The following is a 22278-nucleotide window of genomic DNA, read 5'->3' as shown; positions in this document are numbered from 1 at the left end:
AAATTCGTATCGGGATTAATCGGTATCGAATCGTGACCATTCGTATCGGGATTAATCGGTATCGAATCGAATCGTGACCTGTGAATCGTGATACGAATCGAATCGTCAGGTACTAGGCAATTCACACCCCTAGTAACACATGATCAAATTAAATTAATCCAAAGTGAATATATTAATTTTAGTTAATTATGAGTTCATTAAATTTAATATATTCAAGTTAATAACTTTGGATAATTTTTATTAACTTAATTCAAGTGAATATATTGAGTTTAATGAACTCATAATTAACTAAAATTAATATATTCACTTTGGATTACTTAATTCAATCGTCTGTTACCATCAATTTTATTCAGTTGGTCAACAATTCAATTTGATAATCCAAAATCAAAGTGAATGTATTCAGTTTAATGAACTCATAATTAATTAAACTTAATGTATTCACTTAAATTAAGTCAATCGTGCTACTAATTGGAGCAATTTTATTAAGTTGGTCAACAATTCCACTTCCATCTATCCACCCATCCATCCATCCATTTTCTTGACCGCTTATTCCTCACAACGGTCGCGGGGTGCTGGCGCCTATCTCAGCTGGCTCTGGGCAGTAGGCGGGGGACACCCTGGACTGGTTGCCAGCCAATCGCAGGACAATTCAACTTGTAATCTTAATTTGGTTCAACAATAATCTTTTTAGAGTACACCTTCATCAACGGGATCATTTGTCAAAATTACATGCCATGTTTGTGAAAAAAGTGGACTTTTAACATAGACCTGTCTATTGATTTACTTATTTATTTATTTATTTTTTAAATAATTGACGACAGAACTATGTTTTGCCAAAACTCGTCAGCTGACTGAATGATGAAATCAAATGTCGTGTGTGGCTGAAAGGAGGCGAAGACAGAGAAACTTGAGGTTCATTGTGATAAACCTGGTACTAACCAGGTTAGGTTCATAGACTCTGTTACTACGGTAACTGACCGAGATTTTAAGTTACCTCTTTTTATGAAACAGGCTACAGTTACCTCTTTTTCTCTGGTTTCAGTTACCTCCCATTCTGAAACAGAAAACACAGTTTCCTGCATTTCTCGGGGTTCTCACTTAATTGCTTTGTAAAATGGTCCCCTGGTGTGGAATTGGGTTTTAAAAGGTTTACAACACAATGCTTAGAAAAGTAATATAATAATGGGGCCCTTGGTGGTGTACTGGTTCATTAAAAAGATTTGTTCAGCTGACAGAACTGAATGAAAATGCTCACAACACAGTATGAGGGGAGAATAATGAGATGTTAGAGACCATTTGTGTAATGATTTGCATATCTGACCCTTATGCTGCCAGCTGGCATAGGATTTGGCGTAAATGTTGACGATGCAAAGTTAGGGAGTATGATATTGTACAATAATACAACCATCAGTAGTGTAGTGTTTCATACACCTTATATTCATGCAGCTGCTAAGGGAAAGGTTCATAACTGAATATCAAGGAAATGAAAATGTGACCATTGGTTGTGTAGTATTTCGTATACTATAGCCGACTTTAGTGCAGCTGGTGTGAGGTCTGTTCCTGCTGTGAAATGAGGAATGAGGAAATTATCTGAACCAGTTTGTCTTTCATTGTTGTCTTTGTCCAGCCATGTAACGCCACTCCACATTTGATCACCATACTTTTATTTGGTTTGAAGCAAGCAAACCACAACACACCCCCTCAGTCTATTTTTAGCATTCTTAACACAAGCAAAATTTCTTTGGGTACATGTCTAAATGCATAAATGCACAACTGGAGTTTTCCAGTATGGAAACTATACCCTGGAGAGACTGGAAAGACTTGAGTGATTCATGTTTCTGACAATAATTAGCTTCAAGGCACTAAACAAGCTTTCTAATATAACACACTAAATACATTTTCAGCAAGTTGGTTTGATGAGCCAAAGTGTTGATGTGACTTCATTCCATTTGCACACTATAATTGTCTGATCTGAATTGTCCGACATTGGCTTCTACCGAGTTTGTATGGGAGCCGGCGTCGGGCTGGGAGATCGGTTTGCATTCTTGCGGGTGATGGTTGTGCAACGTGTGAGGATCTCATTGGTCTGCGGCCTGGGTGGCACCTTGGGTGCTGAGACGCTCTTGAAGATGTTTGGGTCGGAGATAGCGGGCGTCATTTTGCCCCCTTTTGCACTTTGCGGGCTCAGTGTGTTCCTGCCCGGTGGCGGAGGGCTGCGACTGTGGCGAAGGCGGTAGTCGTTTGTGCTCATGCTCAAGCTGATGGTGGTGCTCGCCGAGGACGAGCTGAATTCGTCGCTGCTGCTGAATTCGCTGTCACTTGTGAACTCGGTATCACTGTCACCAGTCAGGCTAAGGGGAAGCTCGCTATCTGTGTCATTACCCACCATGATGATGGGCGTAGGGACGTAGCTGGCGTTGGGGGGTGGGGCATGACTTGCATTGGGGAGTGAGGTTTGTCTTGTCTTGGGATGTGAGACCTGGCTTTCATCGGGGAGTGAAGCTTGTCTTGCGTTGGAAGGTAAGGAGTGTCCTGGATTGGGCAAATGTTTCGGATTGGGAGATGGAGGACGTCTTGTATTCGGGGGCGGAGCAGGTCTCGGCTTGGGAAGCATGGCGGGAGCTGGCTTGGCGGTGGCCGGAGGTGGGGCAGGTGGGCTCAGGACCTCGACAGATTTAGACAATTCCCGGTTCAGGGGTCGGAGTTGGTTGGGTGAGGCGGGGCTGGTAGTTTTCAGTTTTAGCAGGTTTTCTTGAGAGCGACACATTGACTGCGACTGCGTTGCCAGGTTGGTGGGGGACAGAAGGTTGGGGCTGCTGGGCTTGTGGTGGCCTCCTCCCATGCGGCCATGGCTTGGGGGATTCAGGTACATGCTGGGGATATAGCCGGCCTTGCCTTGGTGTCTGTGAAAACCAATGGTTGAGTTAAGGTTGGACAAAGTCCCAACACTGTCAGAAATAGATAAGTACCCATGTTAGCTAGTTCATGGCAGTTTGGCGCAGGTATGTTCTCAAGACAGTCAGACATAAAAACCAAGGGCATAAGAGCTGTACCTTGAAGGCCACCCAATAGCAAGCCATTGCGCCTCTTATCTGTCCCTTGAAGTAACTGTAACTGTACCTTGTCCATGGTCAATGGAAAATATCTCATAAAAGTCAAGTATCTAATGTACGAGAGCAGTACCTTTTGAGGGTGCCAAGCGCAATGAAGGTACAATCAATTTTCAGCATGTATGTACCTGGTATTTGTAAGCAATTGTTGGACTCTAACAGTTTGAACATTGTCCATGATCAGTGAGGTATGGGTACAGTATGTTCCCAAGTCCTAAAATTCTTGTGCCAGGGCCCAGGAGTATAAAAGCAGTGCCTTTTGAGGGTAGCACCTCACTGACAAGTAAGGAAATGTCAGTTTGGGTCCCTTATGCGTTTGGTATTGAAAGTAAATAACTGGACTCCAAGTTGACTGTTTGTACCTTGTCAATGGCAAGTTGCACGTGCAATGATAGCCCTGAACCTAAATCCTACACGAATGTATCCTGTATTATAACCCTAACATCCCAGTCCTCTAATAGAGGACCAACAACAGATCCTAAACTTTACAAGTCAAATATCAGCGGTACAAAAACAGCTCCGTCTAAATTCTCATCAAAAAAGATTGAAGTTTGAAAATACCTGATGAGCCACCAGCCGTTTTCCGACTTCTGCAGGACCTCCACAGAGGCACCGATGCTCACTGTTATTTCATCGTCTTTGGTGGATTTGTAGCTCTTGGTCACGGTGTAAAACAATCCTGATGGAGATGGTCAAACTCAGTGATGTGTTCAACACAATTTGAGAAAAGGGCAAGGGGTCTCAAGGGTGTTGGTGGTGGGTATGGACTTGTACCTCTTTCCGGAAGTCCATCAATATTGTCCTCTTCCGGTTCATCGTCCGTCCTCTCCAGGTACGGAGCAGGAAACCAAGCCAAGCACTTATCGTCATTCTCCACAAGCCACCAGCCTGAAGTCAGACACAAAGGAAAACATCAGAATTGGATGCTGTATTACGTTCTGCGTTTTGCGTTTTGGTTCGGAGTTGCCAAAGCTGTTCAGCTCACCTGCTTTGTCCTTGATGAGCACATCAACTTTTTCATTCAATGCCACTTTGAATGGCTTGTTCTTGGTGTCTTTGGTCTCGTAGGGGGCCACACACCTGTAAGTCTCCGTGGTAAAGGGCTGGGTCACATTGCCCCCCTGGCTGAAAACTTGCTCTTGTTGCGCTTGGAATTCGGGGGGCATGATTATGACGCTGAGGGGGAAAGGAAAAAAACTGGATGTAAATATGGTGCAGAACCAGACCCAAAAGCATGACTGGTATATTCAGTGAGGGCTTTAAATTGCCCATAGGAGCGAAAGCTTGTTTTGTCAATATGTGCCTTGTGATTGATTGACTGTCATCACGTTCGATGTGCACTCCACCTTTGGCTTAAAGTCAACTGGCATTGGCTCAAAAAAATAAAGGGCACCTGGAAACAGGCCTCGGGCAAAGCTGCGCTCCCATCCTGCTTGTTCACGTGTCATTAAGGTGTGTAAGCTTGCCTGCAATTATTCAACAATGTCTCACTTGACATGCTTAGTGCTCCAGTGAGTACTTGGAATTTTGTGTTTTGAATGTTTACAATTGGGGATATAGCTGGTGAAATTTGAATTTGAGTAACTGTATTTACATTCAGGAGCATTTAAAAATACAACCTATCTTGTGATTCAATAAAAATGTACTGCAGTTTTAAACTTTAACACAACTGAACTGCTGTTTTTATTGTTGCGTAGTCTCTTGTACAAAGCTCTTCACAATCACTTTGTCTTTCTGTTTGGATGGCTCGAAACCTCAGCTGTTACTAATTAATCTTGACTTTGACTTCAGTCCACTTCATCAGTCAGCCTTGTGTGTCAATGAAACAAACATACGCACCTGTTCTTGGAGTACTCTGGCTTCAGTTCCTCATTTTTGGGGTGGAGAAACTGGATGAGGTGCACCGACTGGTTGACTTGTGGATTACAGCTCAGCAATTCGTTGCAGTACCTCTGCAAAGGCTTCAGGTAATTCAGGGACTTAGCGCTGCCATTGTTCTGCCCTGTCTTGGCTTTTTTTGTGACTAGATGCATACATGACACTCGGGTTAGGCTCTTAGTCAACGACACCAAGGCTGAGTGAATGTGATGAACGAATACCTTTGAATTTAGGCACAATTCTCTCAGATTTCTTCGTGCCTGGGAACGCTTTCTTTATCTGCTTCTGTAAAACAAGCCGAAGTGACATATTTAACAACTAGAGCAGCATGACGTGTGTTGACATATTAAAGATGTGTTTTATACGTACATGCATTTTCTTGAAGTCCTCAACTGTCCTGTAAATAACAATCTCTTCCTCGTCTGACCAAAGCACCGAAGTGATGTACATCTGGAGGACAAAAACACGTCACACGTTACAACTTTACAAACTCAGAAAATTCTCCAAGGTAAACGGATGCCTTACAGTTTTCTTGTCCTTCTCCATCACTCCGGTTAAACGGATACTGATGGGGTACCTCTGCGACGACATGACAAATCCAAAGTCCAATGACTAAGCCCGGAGCAGTAAACTAAGAAAGCGGCCGCTTCCGTTTAGCGTTTGACAATGCAACACATGGATGCTCCGCTGGCTCATTTATACACGTGCCACCTGCACAGGTGTGGCTGCTTAAACAACACCAGTATTTGTGACACTTACGGGAAAGTCCAACATTGCATCAATCCCACAGCACGTCACAAATAGGCCAGTGGAGAAACATAGGTGCCTGCATTCACCAAAAGGAGGGAAAACAAAACAGGAAGGGCTATCAGAAAAATTAATACATAAGACCTGGACTGACAAATATATGTTTAGAAAACAGAATAATCTTTGTTCCTCACATTTACGATCAAATTGTAAGTACTACAGAAAATTAAAATAGCCTATAATGGTGCACTGAGATTATTTCCAATAGACCCCGATGGACTAATTGCAGTGATTACCAGAGTGCTCTAGAGTTGTATGTGGGTACCCTCCTGTTGTATGCATACAAATGACTGAATGAAGTACATTTAAAACATGAAGTACAAGCACACATTTTGGAATGAAGCGTGTAGTTATGCCTACAACCTCTTTTCGTCATTCTAGTTCAGTATAGTTGAATTTGGAGTTTAAAAAAAATGAATAAAATCTAAACATCCTTTTAATAACTTTTATTTTCATGCATGCAATGGGGCAAAAAATGCATTTCAAATCAAAAGAAGAAGAAACAAAATTACATTTACTGAATAAAATCCTGAACTGTACAAACTGCTTCACGTCTGTGTTGCATGGGGTGGATTAACCAATCCAGTATAAATTCTGCTTCCAAATCAGTGTTTTTGAAGAATTCCCACATGTTCTCTATGGGGTAAACGATTTGATTGGCCACAGCCCAGAATGTTGCTTTTTCTGGAACGAGGATGTTGCTCACTTCCCGGTGTGATTGCTTCACTGAAATATTTCAAGGTGGATTTCCTCCTTTTGAATTCAAGCTTGAGGGTTTGTCTAGCATACTTTCCACAGCCTGGATACGACATAAAATAATAATCTTCATTTCATCAGTGCAAAAAATGCTTCATTTGTCTTGACGTTAGTCTGTTATGTTGTTGAGCAACCTTCAGCGTAGGAATCCCAGGAAGGCCGGATTCGATCTCGCAACATCAGCACTGGGAGGCAGACGTGCTAACCGGTTCTCCACCATGCTGATGACTATGAGCATGTTTTTATGATCTAACATAAATTATTAATTTATTTAAACCAGGAACTGAGAACACATTATCATTTACAATGTCAACTGCAGAGTAAAACAAGGCTAAAATTACAAATTAACAAATAAAATATATTATGCAACATATACACAGAGCATAAAACAAAACATAAAATATTACATTACATACATTAACTTTTATTTTTAGCATGTACTATATAAATTAGTTTTATTTGTAAATATTACCCTTTTTGAAACAAGAAATAACAATTTTATGAAGTTACACTAATTTGTTTTTAAGTTATCCATACCCACAAATGAGTATAGTTCATTTAATAAAAAAAATATTAGTACTAATTACTCATAAAAGTATACACCAACTTAAAAAAATAGTACTAGTTTTTATAAACTTTGAGTATTGTGTACTTAATCCATTTGATTATTTTGAACGTTCCGGTTTACAGTGTATAACCAGCATGTACGACATGCGCTGCCATTGTCATTAACAGGGTTTGACACAGGTTTGGCTTCCCCTTGAGTATGACCTTACTAATTACAGGAAAATTATTTTTTAAATTCAGGTTTACATGGAATAAATTGCATGCACGTCATAACTGATGGGCCTGTTTTTTGTTTTTGTTTTTTTTAATTGGTAAAGCCACAGCTACTCCCAAATTCTTTGCTATGTAACAAATGACCTGGTGAGTGATGTAACTGTTTTAAACAGTACAAAAATTTGATTACATAACAACCTACAATGAATACTTTGTCGAAATGTCTTTTAATTGCTCGGCATGTTGCACATGTACAATAGTTGTATGCACTGTGTCAGAAAATCTTCCGTGGCATCTTGGTGCCAAGGACCTATACTGAAGTGAGTTGAGGAGCTTCATTTCGACAAAAGTAGTCCTTTTGTGCCACCTTGTGGCAATTTGTTGCCAAGGAACTAAGTTGAAGTGAGTCGGGGAGCTTTATTTTACACGCAAGTAGATCAAAAGTAGCCTCTTTTTTTTTTTTTTTTGCACCATCTTCTGGCAAAATAGTACCAGTTGAGAAGCTTCATTTCGACAAATGTAGTACTAGCCTGTGACTGCATTTTTGTGCCACGAAATAAACTAAGACATTGGTTGCTTTCCTCAGTGTTTATTAGAGTATTTTTCATTTTATTTTGGCGGCCACAACAGAATATACAAGATAACCGGCATAACAACAGAGCATGATGCTACAAGAAGCATACTGATTGATCATCTTGACTGCCTTAAAAAAAAAAAAAAAAAAAAAACTGGAGCAGGATTAGCATTTTCAACAGGCGCAAAAACCACATCTTCTTCCTCCTCCTCAGTGCCAAACGTTTGATTGAAATGCCATGTGGTTGGAAAGGTAGCGCAGCATAATGATTAAACTATTACTAAATATTTAAAGTAACAGTATGTAAATGTTTACAACTAGATGTCGCCATATGATAAAATGCAGCCGAAGCGCGTGCATTTCGAAGCATGGACATGAACGTTAAAACAGAATTGCTTATTGCAACTGCAAGTTAATTGTCAGTTACGTTTGTTAAAGTTTTTTGGGAGAAAAAGCTTTAAAAAAAAAAAATCGAAGCATGCACACTATGGTGACTCGGAGAGACCACACTTCGCAACTTGGCAGGCATTGTGACACTGGGCGAGCGACGCCGAAAGACCGAGCTTGCCGGGTTTATTAAGAGCAGCTAACAAGTCAGCTTCATAGGCTAGCGGGAGAAGCTAGTAAAAAAAAAAAAAAAATTAAAAATTGCAAAATTTTGCAAAGCACAGTGTGTGCGGCATGCCGTCATTCTACTACAGTGACACAGTACCGGCTGGCCAAGCGGAACGCGGCTTCGGCGGTTGCTGAGGCAAAAACTCGGACATGGGAGGAGTTCAGCGAGGCCATGGAAAACGACTTCCGGACAGCTTCGAGGAAATTCTGGTCCACCATCCGGCGTCTCAGGAGAGGAAAGCAGTGCACCATTAACACTGTGTATAGTGGCGATGGAGTGCTGCTGATCTCGACTCGGGACGTCCTGAATCGGTGGGGGGAATACTTCGAAGACCTCCTCAATTCCACCGACACGTCTTCCTTTGAGGAAGCAGAGTCTGGGGACTCTGAGGTGGGCTCTCCTATCTCTGGGGTCGAAGTCACTGAGGTGGTTAGAAAGCTCCTCGGTGGCAGGGCCCCGGGGGTGGATGAGATCCGCCCGGAGTTCCTAAAGACTCTGAATGTTGTGGGGCTGTAATGGTTGACACGCTTCTACAACATCGCGTGGACATCGGGGACAGTGGCTCTGGATTGGCAGACTGGGGTGGTGGTCCCCCTTTTTAAGAAGGGGGACCGGAGGGTGAGTTCCAACTATAGAGGGATTACACTCCTCAGCCTCCCTGGTAAGGTCTATTCAGGGGTGCTGGAGAGGAGGGTCCGTCGGGAGGTCGAATCTCGGATTCAGGAGGAGCAGTGTGGTTTTCGTCCTGGCCGTGGAACAGTGGACCAGCTCTACACTCTCAGCAGGATCCTTGAGGGTGCGTGGGAGTTCGCCCAACCAGTACACATGTGTTTTGTGGATTTGGAGAAGGCGTTCGACCATGTCCCTCGGGGAGTCCTGTGGGGGGGGGGGGTGCTTCGGGAGTACGGGGTACCGGGCCCCCTGATACGGGCTGTTAGGTCACTGTACGATCAGTGCCAGCGTTTTTTTTGTTTTTGTTTTTGTTTATTGAACATATGCATATATACATATATAATTATATAAACACATAAACAAATAAAGAAAGTTAAAAGTAAAAAATAAAAGAAACATCCAATAAATATCGATGTATATGTTCAAGGGAGTAGGAAGAAGTTGAAAACTTATCCAGTCCTACCCCTTATTCTTCATATCCTATCACTTATTTATAATAAATTACATTTTAATAAAAGAAAATATAATCCTACTCGTATAAAAAAAATAAAAAAAATAGAAAAATAAAAAATACACAATAGTAACACACATATATACAAATTTCATTACACTCATATCAATACATCAAAGAAAAATAAGTAAATGAATAAATCATTTCTACAATCTTCTTAACTCATATCTGATTTAAATAATAATATTGAACTTTACTTTTAAACATTTTTTTAAATTCAACAAGTGAATTACATCTTTTCAGGTCAGTTCCCAAGTTATTCCACAAATTAACTCCTTTAACGGAGACACACCTTTGCTTAATATTTGTTCTTGTTTTGGGTTTTTTGTATACACTTGTACCCCTTATCTCATAAGGACAGTTTCTAATTTCAAACAACTTTTGAGTACTGTGGCAGAGTAGATTATTGTATACTTTATACATTATTTGTGCTATTTTAAACTCAACCAAGTCATAAAATTTCATTGTATTTAATTTAATAAATAGTGGATGTGTTGATTCTGTATATTTTGATCTATTAATAATCCTTATGGCTCTTTTTTGCAATTTAAAAACAGTGTCGGTATTTGTTTTATATGTATTTCCACACAATAGGTCAAATATGGTAATAATAATGTATTATATAATGTATATAGTGAATTCATATTCAGGGCCTCCTTAGTTTTATAGAGTATCCCTATGATTTTTGACATTTTCCTTTTAACATTTTCTATGTGTGGTTTCCAACATAATTTATCATCAATAACTACTCCAAGGAATTTATTTTCATACACCCTTTCTATTTCAATTAAATTCACCATAATTTTAACTTGATGAGTGATTGGTCTAGTACCGAAAACTATGAACTTGGTTTTATTTAAATTTAATGATAATTTATTCATATCAAACCCATTTTTTATTGTACTTAATTCATACTCCACAGTAGTCAGAAGCTGCTTCAAGTTGTCTCCAGAACAGTAGAAAGTTGTATCATCCGCAAACAAGACACTCTTGAGTATTGTCGAGACACAACAGATATCATTCATATACAATATAAATAATTTTGGGCCCAGCACAGACCCCTGAGGAACTCCATGAGTAATCTTCAATTGTTTTGAATTTGTATTTTTAAACTGCACATACTGATATCCATCATCCAAATAACTTTTTATCCATTTATATGCTAAGCCTCTTATACCATATTTCACTAATTTATTCATTAATATAGAATGGTCTATGGTGTCAAATGCTTTCTTTAGATCCATAAATATCCCAACAGTAAATTTTTTATTGTCTATGTTGGTAGCTATTTCCTCTACAAGTTCCATGACTGCCATTGAGGTGGTCCGTTTTTCTCTAAAACCGTACTGATATTCACTCAAAATCTTATGTTTCTCAATAAAATTATCCAGTCTATATAAAAATATTTTTTCTAGAATTTTTGAGAACTGTGGCAACAATGATATTGGTCTATAGTTACTATAGTTTGGTCCGCATTGCCGGCAGTAAGCCAGATTCGTTTCCAGTGAGGGTTGGACTACTCCAAGGTTGCCCTTTGTCACCGATTCTGTTCATAACTTTCATGGACAGAATTTCTAGGCGCAGCCGAGGCGTCGAGGGGTTCCGGTTTGGTGGCCTCAGCTTTGCATCTTTGCTCTTTGCAGATTATGTGGTGCTGTTGGCTTCATCAAGCCTGGATCTCCAACTCTCACTGGAGCGGTTCGCAGCCGAGTGCGAAGCGGTTGGGATGGGGATCAGCACCTCCAAAAAAGGGTGACGTGTCCTCTCCGGGTCGGGGATGAGATCCTGCCCCAAGTGGAGGAGTTCAAGTATCTTGGTGTCTTGTTCATGAGTGAGGGCAGGATGGAGCGGGAGATCGACAGGCGGATCGGTGCAGCGTCTGCAGTGATGCGGACTCTGTATCGGCCCGTCGTGGTGAAGAAAGAGCTGAGCCAAAAGGCGAAGCTCTCGATTTACCGGTCGATCGACGTTCCGACCCTCACCTATGGTCACGAGCTGTGGGTCGTGACCGAAAGAACAAATTCCCGGATACAAGCGGCCGAAATGAGTTTCCTACGCAGGGTGTCCGGGCTCTCCCTTAGAGATAGGGTGAGAAGCTCGCTCATCCGGGAGGGACTCAGTCGAGCCGCTGCTCCTCCGCGTTGAGAGGAGGTGGCTCGGGCATCTGGTTCGGATGCCTCCTGGACGTCTCCCTGGGGAGGTGTTCCGGGCATGTCCCACCGGCGGGAGGCCCCGGGGACGACATGCTGAAGAGACTATGTCTCTCGGCTGGCCTGGGAACGCCTTGGAATCGCCGGTGGAGATGGTTGAAGTGGCTGGGGAGAGGGAGGTCTGGGTTTCCCTCCTAAAGCTGCTGCCCCCGCGACCCAACCTCGGATAAGCGGAAGAAGATGGATGGATGAAATTAAATTTACCACATAATATCTCATATTACAGCTCTTGGGAGTGGATTTCCAGACCTCAACAGTTGTTATAGATGTCTCAGCTCCTCTTAGAGGATAAAGAATATGACTGAATACTATCCTATTGAATGCCTTTAACGTGTTGCTGCACTGTTTCTATTCACACACCAGTTGTTAATGTATGTGTTTTTGGTGTATATGTTAGTGTTAGCATTAACCCTCCTTACTGTATATCCTTGGGGTCAATTTGACCCCATTCACCATTCATAGGGTTAAATGTGTTCGAATTTTTGAGTACAACAGGAAGATTAACCTAAAAGAGTAAAGAGAAAAATAGCATTTTAGGGGCTACTGCAGGCCTATTTGATATTTTAAAAACTATTTTTAATGATTCTTTTCTCTTAGTTTTTTTGTTTAAGATTTGGTCTCAGGACAAGTAAATACTAATAAACTGCGTGTTTGCGACTTGGCAGCCAAAAGACCGAGCGAGTCAGACTTTGCCGGAGCAGCTAACACTGTAGCTTCAAAATTTAATCGAAGAGACATAAAATGTCCTCCAACTCTGGAACGACTCATGTACTAATTATATGTCAGCTGCCGGTCTTTGTAAGTCATTTTGATTTCTTTTTTATATAATGTTCTTTCTTGATGTACTATCATCAAATTGGCATTTTTTGGTCCACTGTAATTTGCAAATTACAGTTTGGGTGTATTTCCCTTTTAAGTACAGTACAGTGTGTTTACATTTAAGCTTTTAAAAATGTAATTTCCTCAAGCATTTGTGGGACAACGTTTATGTGCAAATACATACAAATTAAAAACTAACTCGTTTGTCTTCCCATCTTCACTCGCTGTACATTGAAATGCTCAAAACATGCATTCGTTGCTGACATCTAGTGGACACTGGCTACAGTGATGTAAGTCGATTCAAATGAGAGACGGGCACAAAAAACCTTCTTTCTCCTCAAACTAAGTTATACATAGGAGTCCATCATTTTTCAATGTGGTGTGTTCCATGAAAATGTCATCCAAGGTGCATTTTATCATCAGTTAATTTCCCACTCCCAAATTTGGACAATTTCAAGTTTTATTGCGAGGCAATGAGAAGTTTGGAATACTACTTTCAAATTTGTCACTTTTCCAAAAACGCGACTCCTTACTGATTGTTTCGTAATATTTCCAAATAGAATACAACGTAAATCTTAAGCTTTCCAAACATTGACCATTTATCAGTCCCCCCAACACTCTCCTCTTTCTTCACAAAGTGACTGTTACTTCTACTTTTGTAATACGGATACATGAATTGGATTAAATCTGCTTTGCACACATCATTGATGTGCCAACAAATCGCCGCAAAAATGGTGGCGCAACTGGAATTGACATATGTTTGAGTTTCAAAAAGATACTCTAAATAAATCATATATTTAAATTTTCCACAGCTGACATTTTTTTAAGAGGATAAAGAAAGCTTGCATAGTTTAATTAAAAAACAGATTATTTGCCATGTCACAATATGGAAACAAGTGACTGATTGTCAATGGGGCATGATGGTGGTTGATTTTCATAAAAAAAAACAAAAAAAAACAAAAAACAAATCAGGGTTATTACGGTATATGTATATTATTAAAGAAATCAGATTTGACTTAAAATCAACCTGTCATGGCTTGGCTACTTCAACATAGGGGCAAAGTTGTGTTTCTGTGAGTAAAAGTAAGTTGTGTAAAACAATTAAAAATGAAATCTCGCCATATTGGCAAACGAGAGGTGGATGTCATCAGGTCTTCCGGCCACTGTGAGACCTGTTCATCGTGCCCTTTGGCCTTCGCGTCTTTCTTTCAGTCTTCCACGGGAGCCAGGGGGCGCCTTGCAGTGTGGGGGATACCGAGTGGGATCCAGGCTCCATTCTGGGCAGCTAGTGGCGGTCTCGCCATCCTTATTGATTTGTTTTTGCATCCCATTGAAGACCAGGGTGGCGTGAGAGCTGAGCCCTCCATGACAAACATTTGTTCATCATCTATTTCAGCGGAATTCATAAATGGGCATACCGTGCTCTCGGACATGGTTCAGGTTGAGTGACTGGTACCTGTAAGTGAATAAAGAGAGACGGACGGTTTTAAACATCGTCCCTGTCGGGCAAAATCACTACTTTTCAGATAATATACCGTACATAAAAAATAAAGAAACAGACTCAATCAAATATACTGTATCTGTCTAAAAAGAATATATACAAATTTAAAATCTTGAGGCAACATAATGTAGCACAGCTTCCACAGAGTGAGGAAATAGGTGTCGTTTTTACACCACTTCACATGTTCTAAACTTACTACAATTCTTATCAAGCGATTTTCAATACTTGAAATGGGTTTATAATGTGAGAGAAATATAAACGGACAAACAAATAGTATCCATTTGGGAAAATAATGTGAAATTGACCATGTTTGGACATACAAGGTGTGATAAGAAAGCAATAGGTAGCTTACTAATAAAGATGGCTAAGTTGGGTTTTTTTTGTGAATCAGGTCAATTTCAATGCAACAATTTTATCAGCACAGTTACGGTACAGTTGTTTTGTCTTGAGAAAATGAAAATTGACTGTAAGCAAGAAGCCAAATAATAAGGCTAGTTTGCTGCAGTAAAAATCAAAACATAATTGAAATAGGAATGGGTTTGTCGCGAGAAATTTGGGTAAATAATGAAATATTGTACAACCCATTTTTGCTTGTTTTTAGGGGGAGTACTAATGGTTAGCATGTCTGCTTCTGTTCTGAGGTTCGACTCATCTTGGCGACCTGTGCTTGCCTTACAGTAGTATATACTGCTCTAAGTATAGTGTCCATCAATCCTATTTGTGGCTTATTTTCAGAAATATTGAAAATAAAATAATGTGGTGACTGACCATTCCGAGCTCCTGTGGTAATAATACCCCTCAATAGTGGCTGTGGACTTCTGGAAGCAGATGTAGTAAAAGCCCGCAAAGGAAGCACCACTGATGTCCTTGATGGTGTGATCGGGAACCAGGAACTGCTCCTTTATATGCGTGAAACATAAAATACATGCTCAGACTTACAAGTTTGCATCTAGGAAAATAAAGGTGCTGTAAAGGATAAATAAATAAAAATCATGACTGACTTTCCATCTCATGAAGACATAATCGCTACGTTCCAGCGCGTCGTAATCAAAGTCATCCGAGTTGAAGCTTTTGGCAACTTTATAAAAAGGTTGAAACTTGCCCTGCAGGAAGTCAATTCAGTCAGTCAGACAAACAGCGCTAAAATCATGAACTCTATATGGGAGGCAAGAGGAGAATGGAGGACATACCCAATGCTTCCTGTCCACGTCCTCGTCAGCATCCCACTTCCTCGTTAAAAAAGGCCTCTTTCGACTTATAATTTCACCGGCAAAGAATGTCGTGAGCGTTGGATACTCCTGGTAGCACAAAATTGAAGTAATTGTCCAGGAAAGGACTAGTGGGTGTGAAATCTGTCATGCATGTGTTGGTAACACATTGTGTCAAATTACCTGCAACCTGACATGTTTACATGCCACTTCACCCTTTAAAACTCTTTGACTGCCAAAGACGTTTAATAATTATTAGGAAAATTCCTTTGAATGGAATGCGATCTTTCATTTAGTAGCCACATTGTATATGTAGTAAAGGCAAACAATATTTTTTTGCCTTGAAAGATGAGTTAAAATGCTCAAAAGCGGCTGGCACTGTGGATTTTTTTGTTTTGTTTTGTTTTTATAACGTGTGGCAGTCAAAGAGTTAACATTTTGCTCCCCTTCCCACCCACCCTCAAAGTATTACATAATGAAATGGATACACACTTGTCTCCCACATTCAGGTCAGGAGTGAGTGTGAACCTTAAAATAGGGAGTGACCCTCATTTGTTTCAAATGGCCTACGAAGAGGCAACAACAAAACTCCTGATGTCAGCCAAATGTTCCCATTCACTCACCTCAGTCAGCCCGCTGATCTTCAGATATCCACACAAATAAGAGTCCTCTGGAGTCGCATGCTAGAAGAAATAAACAATTTCAGTGAAATCTGACCTGAATAATCTATAAATATGCTAGTAAGCAAAGGCAAGAGAAGCATGTTATGCTCCTCAAACGTATTTTCCACAATCAGATGTTTGCAAATGTCGTATTTTGATCAAACATAATCTGTCATTATCATCATTAAACAAATATTATAACACAGGTTTCAAATAATTACTCGTTCATTGTTGCACCTATTTTACAGAGTTATAGTTAAACACAAAGCTGCAACAAAATAAACGGAACATTTAATTCCTCTTATATAATCGACCTTTCAATAAGTTGTCAGCAAACCAGGTCAGTGTGTTAGTATTGAATGTCAACCAAGCCAACGTCGTTCCAAGTAAGCTACCCACATAGCAACTGAAGCTAAAAATAATGTCATGTTCAGGAGAGAAAGAGAAAAAAATAAAATAAAAGTAAATATTGCATTGACCTGCAAAACAACATCCACATCGTAGGCGTTCCCTTTGCTCTTCTGATAGCCCCGAAACTGGGAGCCGCTGTACAGGAGCGACGTGGCCACGCCGGGCTGCTGCCCATTGATGGGGGCAGGCGGTATAAGCGAGCCCGGGGATGGACAGGCCGCGTCGGAGGTAAGGCAGCACTCGGCTGGGACGGGCATGACGAGCGGTAACGACTCACCGTCGGCTACCGTCATGAACTTTGAAGTAGGAGACCGCCACCCAACAGGGGAGAAGAAGGCTTGCCTGCTGTACCAAGTCCCCGAGACCCAAAAGTTTGTACAATTTCTTCTGACTGGCGACCTCCGTGGGACTGCGTGGAGGGTTCCGTTTCCCTAAACCTGATTGGTTGATTGCTGAGGGCTGGGCGTGCCTTTTATTGGGCACTTTAATACCGAACGGCTTCCTGGGACATGTAGTAATATGACGATATACACTTCAAAACAGGACTGACGACTTCAACCTGAAATACGTTTTTTTGCGCGTGTGTTTTTTTACGTTCGCTCCCCTCCTCACAATTTAAACTTTGGACTAAATATCTTTGTTGACTGTAACAGTTTTAACTATGCTCTTCATAAACGTTGAAGAAAGACAAACGTGAACACTGTTTGCAAAGAAAAGAGTTCAAAATTATTCTGAGGCAGAAATATGTGTGAAAAGCGCCAATAATAATAATAATAATAATAATAATAATAATAATAATAATAATAATAATAATAATAATGATAATAATAGTGTCTCCGGTTCGAGTCCAGGCTCGGACCTTCCTGGGTGGAGTTTGCATGTTCTCCCCGTGCCCGCGTGGGTCTTCTCCGGGTACTCCGGTCTCCTCCCACATTCCAAAGACATGCATGGCAGGTTAATTGGGTGCTCCGAATTGTCCCTGGGTGTGCGTGTGAGTGTGGATGGTTGTTTGTCTCTGTGTGCCCTGCGATTGGCTGGCAACCAGTCCAGGGTGTCCCCTGCCTACTGCCCAGAGCCAGCTGAGATAGGCGCCAGCAGCCCCCGTGACCCTTGTGAGGAATAAGCGGTTAAGAAAATGGATGGATGGAGGGATGGATGGATAATAATACTACGTATATAACTTTAGAATTAATGAAACACATGCAGTTCACTAATTTATAATAATGCAAATAAAGTACCGGTAAATAATTTTGAGTATATACGATTAAACAATTATTACTGAATTATCAGAAAATGATTATTTATTTAGTACAAATAATGTATAGTATAGTGCTGATTAGCAACGAAAAAGGTGAAAGTAAATGTATGCCATGATGATTTTCTTATCTAAAATGAGTACCTTGACTAAATACTAATTCAGAAGCATCACTAAGAAAATTGATTGATTGATGTTTCATGGGGATGATAATAATACTGGGTGGACAACTGGACATACTGTACACATGATAAGACAAAGACTTTTGCATCTTTTCAAGACTGAGAATTATAATTAGACAAAATTGCAAGGAGAAACAAATACATATTTGGGCAAATAAAATGTGTTGCAGTTGTCCTCACATATCTATTCAAAATGCTTCTGCCCAAGAATTCCCTTCAGGGCCACTGTGGTTGTACTACGTTAGCTCTTTCAGCTGCACCCTCAAATAGTCCGCATATCGGTGGATATCTGCGATGCGCATTCGGTTCCTCTTCAGTTCTGAGTCTTCAATCTGAAACATAACATAAGCATGACATGACCAACATGCACATGTGAGAAACAATCTTATGTCATTTCAGTTTCTTACCCCTTTAATGAGGGCCACTTTCCAGGCCTCAGCGCGTGTAACCAACTGAGTTTCTCTGTCATTAATAGTCTGTAGATGGTTATCATGACTGGCAGCCAGAGTGTCCATTACCGTGTTTTTGTCCAAGAACAGCTATATTGAGAACCACAGGTGTCAAATGTTAATAAGGTGAATGGAAATGTAACAAGTTTCTTGTATTCTAATTTCGTACTACCTACCATTCTAACATCATCTGGCAAATCATCTTCGGCTTCTCCCTTAGCCACCACCTCCAGTGTGGTGACAGCGATTTGTGTTATTTTCTGATGATGGCTGTCCTCCAGCTCTCGACAGTGGACAAATGTGTGATTGAGTCAAGGTGGTTAACGTACACAAGCATATCTAGGGAGACGTCAGTCAACTCAGTGTCTAAAGAAGTCATTCAGTGCTACTTTGGTATGCAGGCTCTTTCCGGTGGTGCATGAAACTTTTACTGAATTCAATGCAAATACAATTTACATTAAAACATGCAATACAATCAAATCTATGAGAATGAAGCCTGCAGTTTTGCCAAAATCTGGTTGAAACCTTTTTGTTTTAATTCAGTACAGTTTCCTTTTCCTATATTTAAGTACAATGTTTAATGTAAATATAATTGAATAAAAATACAAATAATTATAATGTTACAGTGGCTTACAATAGGAAGTTTTGGGAATGATTAAACCATTTGTCGTCAACTGTAATATTTCCCCGCAACAACATTATTGAGATGAAATGTAAATCCCATAAGCCTTAACAGGAAATGTATGGACGTGTAAGGATATATGCCTTGAGCCGTTTCGCTGAAGCTGCCGGTCATCTCTGAGATGTTGTTGTCAAACTTTTTGATTGTTTCCTAGAAGGAGAATCATTTCACTTGGGCAAAGAATCAGGTTTATGGTAGAGCATTACTGGTCATCACGACTTCAAATCAAATTTCACCTGTACAGTACCTCATAATATAGTCACTGTTGGTAGTTAGGCCCACATACCTCCAGGTAGCTGTATAGTTGAAACTCAATTGCCATCAGGTTGTAACACAAAACATCGATTTCTTTGAGGCAGATGTCCATTTTGCTCTTCTTTTCATCTTCTGGTGCCTCCTGCAAATCCACTGTTCTCTAGCAAAGCCATACATTACTGTGCTAAACTAAAGTATTTGCAAAATCCAAAAACAGGATGATGTATACAAGAAGATATCGTACATTGACATAAACAAGCTTGCTTAAAATAAACAAGCCTTTAATATTACTACTTCAATTAGGTTCCTTGATTTAATTGGATTATGTGGGCGTACCAAATGTTTCAATATTTTTGGTCCACACCTGCTTATGTTCCATCTGAAAATCAGCCAACACTTTGGATGCTCTACTTTGGTTGTCCGTCACGTCTACATTGAGTCGACTGAAGAAAGAGTCCACCTCGGCATCTCTTCGCTTAAACTCAGTTAATCCGACTTCAAATAGCTGGTTGCACAGGTCCACTAGTTGGTGCTCGAATGTAAATATGGAGGGTCAAGGTAGTCAAACAAATATTTGTCATCCATGGTTACAGCTTGACATCTATGCAGAATTGAATCCAGTACAGCAAAGGATATGCCTCCAGCAACTCATCCACTCCCGGCAGGCAGTGTAGTTTCTTCAACTCCGCATCATTTTGGATTATGTTGGTGTACAGATAATCCCCATTCAACTGCTCCACAAAAGCATCCTGAAATAGAAATAAGGATAAAGCCATGAGCAGAAGTTTTGATTGAAAAGCAAATGTTTTTTTTGTTTTTTTAATTGAACTCACCTCATGCATTTGTAGTATAGCTTCCTGTTTTCGCTTTTCTTCAGCGGCTTGTTGCGCCTGTAACTCTCCCTGGTTCATTTCCTCAATGTCAAGGTTGTACTTTGCGGAGGCCCTGTTCCTCTGTACATACATGCACATCGCAAAATGTTTCAATCATATAGAAATTTGTGTCAAAATACTGCACACGTTTCTTACTATATCCTCATTGAGAAATATGTTGTTCAGGTACTTCAGTTGTTGGAAGTAGGCTGCGAGAAAAAGGGTGTACTTTTCCTCATCGTTCTCCTCAGGGATAGGATTTCCATCTATATTGAGGGTGAAGAGTTTCTTGAACTTTCGTAGATAGACCACCTTTAAAGTGCAGTACAGTGACTTTGGGTTAGGAAAGCATTCCAGAAAATGTGCTTGCTTTTGCTTTTACAATGTGGCTATTTAGTTACATTGTTCAGTTGCTGGAGTTTGTTGTTTGCAATGCATAAAATGGTTAGTTCCATAAGGCTGTCCATGTTTTCGATGAGAGAAATTCTGTTGTTGGATAAATTCAGCACTTCCAGCTTCAGAAGACCATTCAGACCTTCAATTTTCTTGATGTTGTTAAATGACAGATCTAAGAAGCAAACACTGACATTATTATTTCAAGTCTGCTTATTGTCCCTGTGCTCACACATGTATGTGGTGTGATGGACGGTCTGCTCTTCTTCAAGGCATTGAATCAATCACAACTAGACTGCTCTGGTTGCCTTGGAAGACGTCACTCATCCACCCAGCCGAATGACCAACCAACGGGCCAGTTTGATGTCAACTCCTGACACTAAGTGCTATTAGCAAATCAACAATGGTCATTCACAGTTTCACGGTGAAAGTAGCTCAACTGCCCATTCCATCCCCTTCCTTAAACCTCCACCATGAAGAGTTGAGTCTGTCAGTTTGTGATTGAGATCTTACAAGAGCTTATGTTTTCTGTGTGAACAAACTCGCTTAGTACGCCATCAGGCATATCACTGAGAATCCAAAACATAACAACTATTTCTCTCATATCATATCTAGCCAAATTAATACAGCCAAGCGTTGACCGGAAGTCAAATGGTGACATTGTGCCATCAATCTGTTAATTTGACACTAAATAACAAGTGATTTACGCTACGGTGGGTTTTCTCCAGGTAATAAGACTTCTTCGCATCTCCCAAAGAGATGCATGTTGAAGACTTTTGTCTTAAGGAATATAAAAAAAAAGCACAATTTCTTACTGAGCCATGTAAGGTTAACAAGATGGTCCAATCCTTCGATCTTCTTGATGAAGTTGTTGTTCAGATTTAACTTTGTTAACGAAGAGAACTTCCACAAGTGGTCAATCTTCTTGATATCTTGGGAGGAAAAACATAATTCCACGCATCACTTTCAATATTAGGAACCCTGCCCCCCCCCTACTCACTTCTGTATTCCAGACTCAATCTGTGTGCCTGATTAAAGCCGATTCCCTCTTGCTTGACAATGCGTTCGGCTTCATCTTTGAGACTTTGCTCTAATACGGCCTCCTGCAGAATCTCCTCATCTATGTAAATGGCGGTTTTATCATGATAACCGCTTATGTTGGGTGTTTCCTTGGTGGCAGACATGATGTTACAGCCTGTTAAAAATAAATAAAAGTGTTCATCTGTATCCCAAATTCGTCCAGCTTAAATGATAATGCATGGATATAAAACTGCAACTATTTATTGATTTATTTTTGCTTAAATGTACTTGGCAATTGAAAAAAGCTTATACTACCATACATATGTGTCGTATACTGCGTGTAGCGATGTATTTGTTTTTTTTTGTTTTTTTTAATTCACAAAAGGTACATCAACGTCGTGAGAGTAAACGACGGTGATACATGCACATATTATTTAGCACAATTAGCGTTGCAAATACTTACGGTTCGTCTCAATGCATCAATTATATGAGTTACCAATGTTAGCACAGGATATACAAGACATGATCCACAGCAGGGAAGGCGAAGTGCGTATATGTCATAATAAATCACATCACACTTCCTCTTTTCAATGTTTGCAGGCTGTTACATAGCAACAACGTGCTGCGTTCAGGTACACTCGAGAATAACATCTGT

At 40.4% G+C, this 22278-nt stretch overlaps 3 protein-coding genes across 5 annotated transcripts; all 3 read right to left on the bottom strand.

The window, feature by feature from the left end:
• Positions 1-1647: 1647 nt before the first annotated feature.
• noxo1a (NADPH oxidase organizer 1a) lies at positions 1648-8880 on the bottom strand. Its single transcript, XM_077532668.1, has 8 exons — positions 5514-8880; positions 5358-5438; positions 5210-5273; positions 4950-5133; positions 4096-4286; positions 3885-3998; positions 3672-3789; positions 1648-2903 (listed from the first exon to the last, which is right to left on the bottom strand). The coding sequence occupies exons 1-8, from the start codon at positions 5577-5579 to the stop codon at positions 1994-1996; spliced, it is 1728 nt and encodes a 575-aa protein (XP_077388794.1). The 5' UTR covers positions 5580-8880; the 3' UTR covers positions 1648-1993.
• Positions 8881-12884: 4004 nt separating this feature from the next.
• On the bottom strand, positions 12885-16974 carry gid4 (GID complex subunit 4 homolog). The gene is made up of 6 exons (XM_077532680.1): positions 16584-16974; positions 16066-16125; positions 15425-15532; positions 15236-15337; positions 15003-15133; positions 12885-14189 (listed from the first exon to the last, which is right to left on the bottom strand). The coding sequence occupies exons 1-6, from the start codon at positions 16806-16808 to the stop codon at positions 14126-14128; spliced, it is 690 nt and encodes a 229-aa protein (XP_077388806.1). The 5' UTR covers positions 16809-16974; the 3' UTR covers positions 12885-14125.
• Positions 16975-17891: 917 nt separating this feature from the next.
• Positions 17892-22232, bottom strand: drc3 (dynein regulatory complex subunit 3). Of its 3 annotated transcripts, none has more exons than XM_077532646.1 (13): positions 22087-22232; positions 21604-21798; positions 21419-21535; positions 20612-20778; positions 20367-20522; positions 20172-20291; positions 19976-20087; positions 19703-19878; positions 19370-19480; positions 19163-19233; positions 18578-18701; positions 18360-18491; positions 17892-18284 (listed from the first exon to the last, which is right to left on the bottom strand). In XM_077532646.1, exons 2-13 carry the CDS (start codon positions 21785-21787, stop codon positions 18189-18191), a joined length of 1566 nt encoding a protein of 521 aa, XP_077388772.1. In that variant the 5' UTR covers positions 21788-21798; positions 22087-22232; the 3' UTR covers positions 17892-18188. The 3 variants fall into 3 exon arrangements, with proteins under 3 accessions (XP_077388772.1, XP_077388780.1, XP_077388765.1); XM_077532639.1 differs by having other exon boundaries at positions 17897-18284; positions 19370-19498; XM_077532654.1 differs by lacking the exon at positions 20612-20778 and having other exon boundaries at positions 17893-18284; positions 19370-19498; positions 20367-20476.
• Between the last annotated feature and the right edge of the window lie 46 nt (positions 22233-22278).

The sequence above is a fragment of the Festucalex cinctus genome, chromosome 1 (genome assembly GCF_051991245.1).
Source record: "Festucalex cinctus isolate MCC-2025b chromosome 1, RoL_Fcin_1.0, whole genome shotgun sequence".
Taxonomy (NCBI): domain Eukaryota; kingdom Metazoa; phylum Chordata; class Actinopteri; order Syngnathiformes; family Syngnathidae; genus Festucalex; species Festucalex cinctus.
The sequence above is the reverse complement of the archived record's forward strand: the minus strand, read 5'-3'. Positions and strand labels throughout refer to the sequence as shown.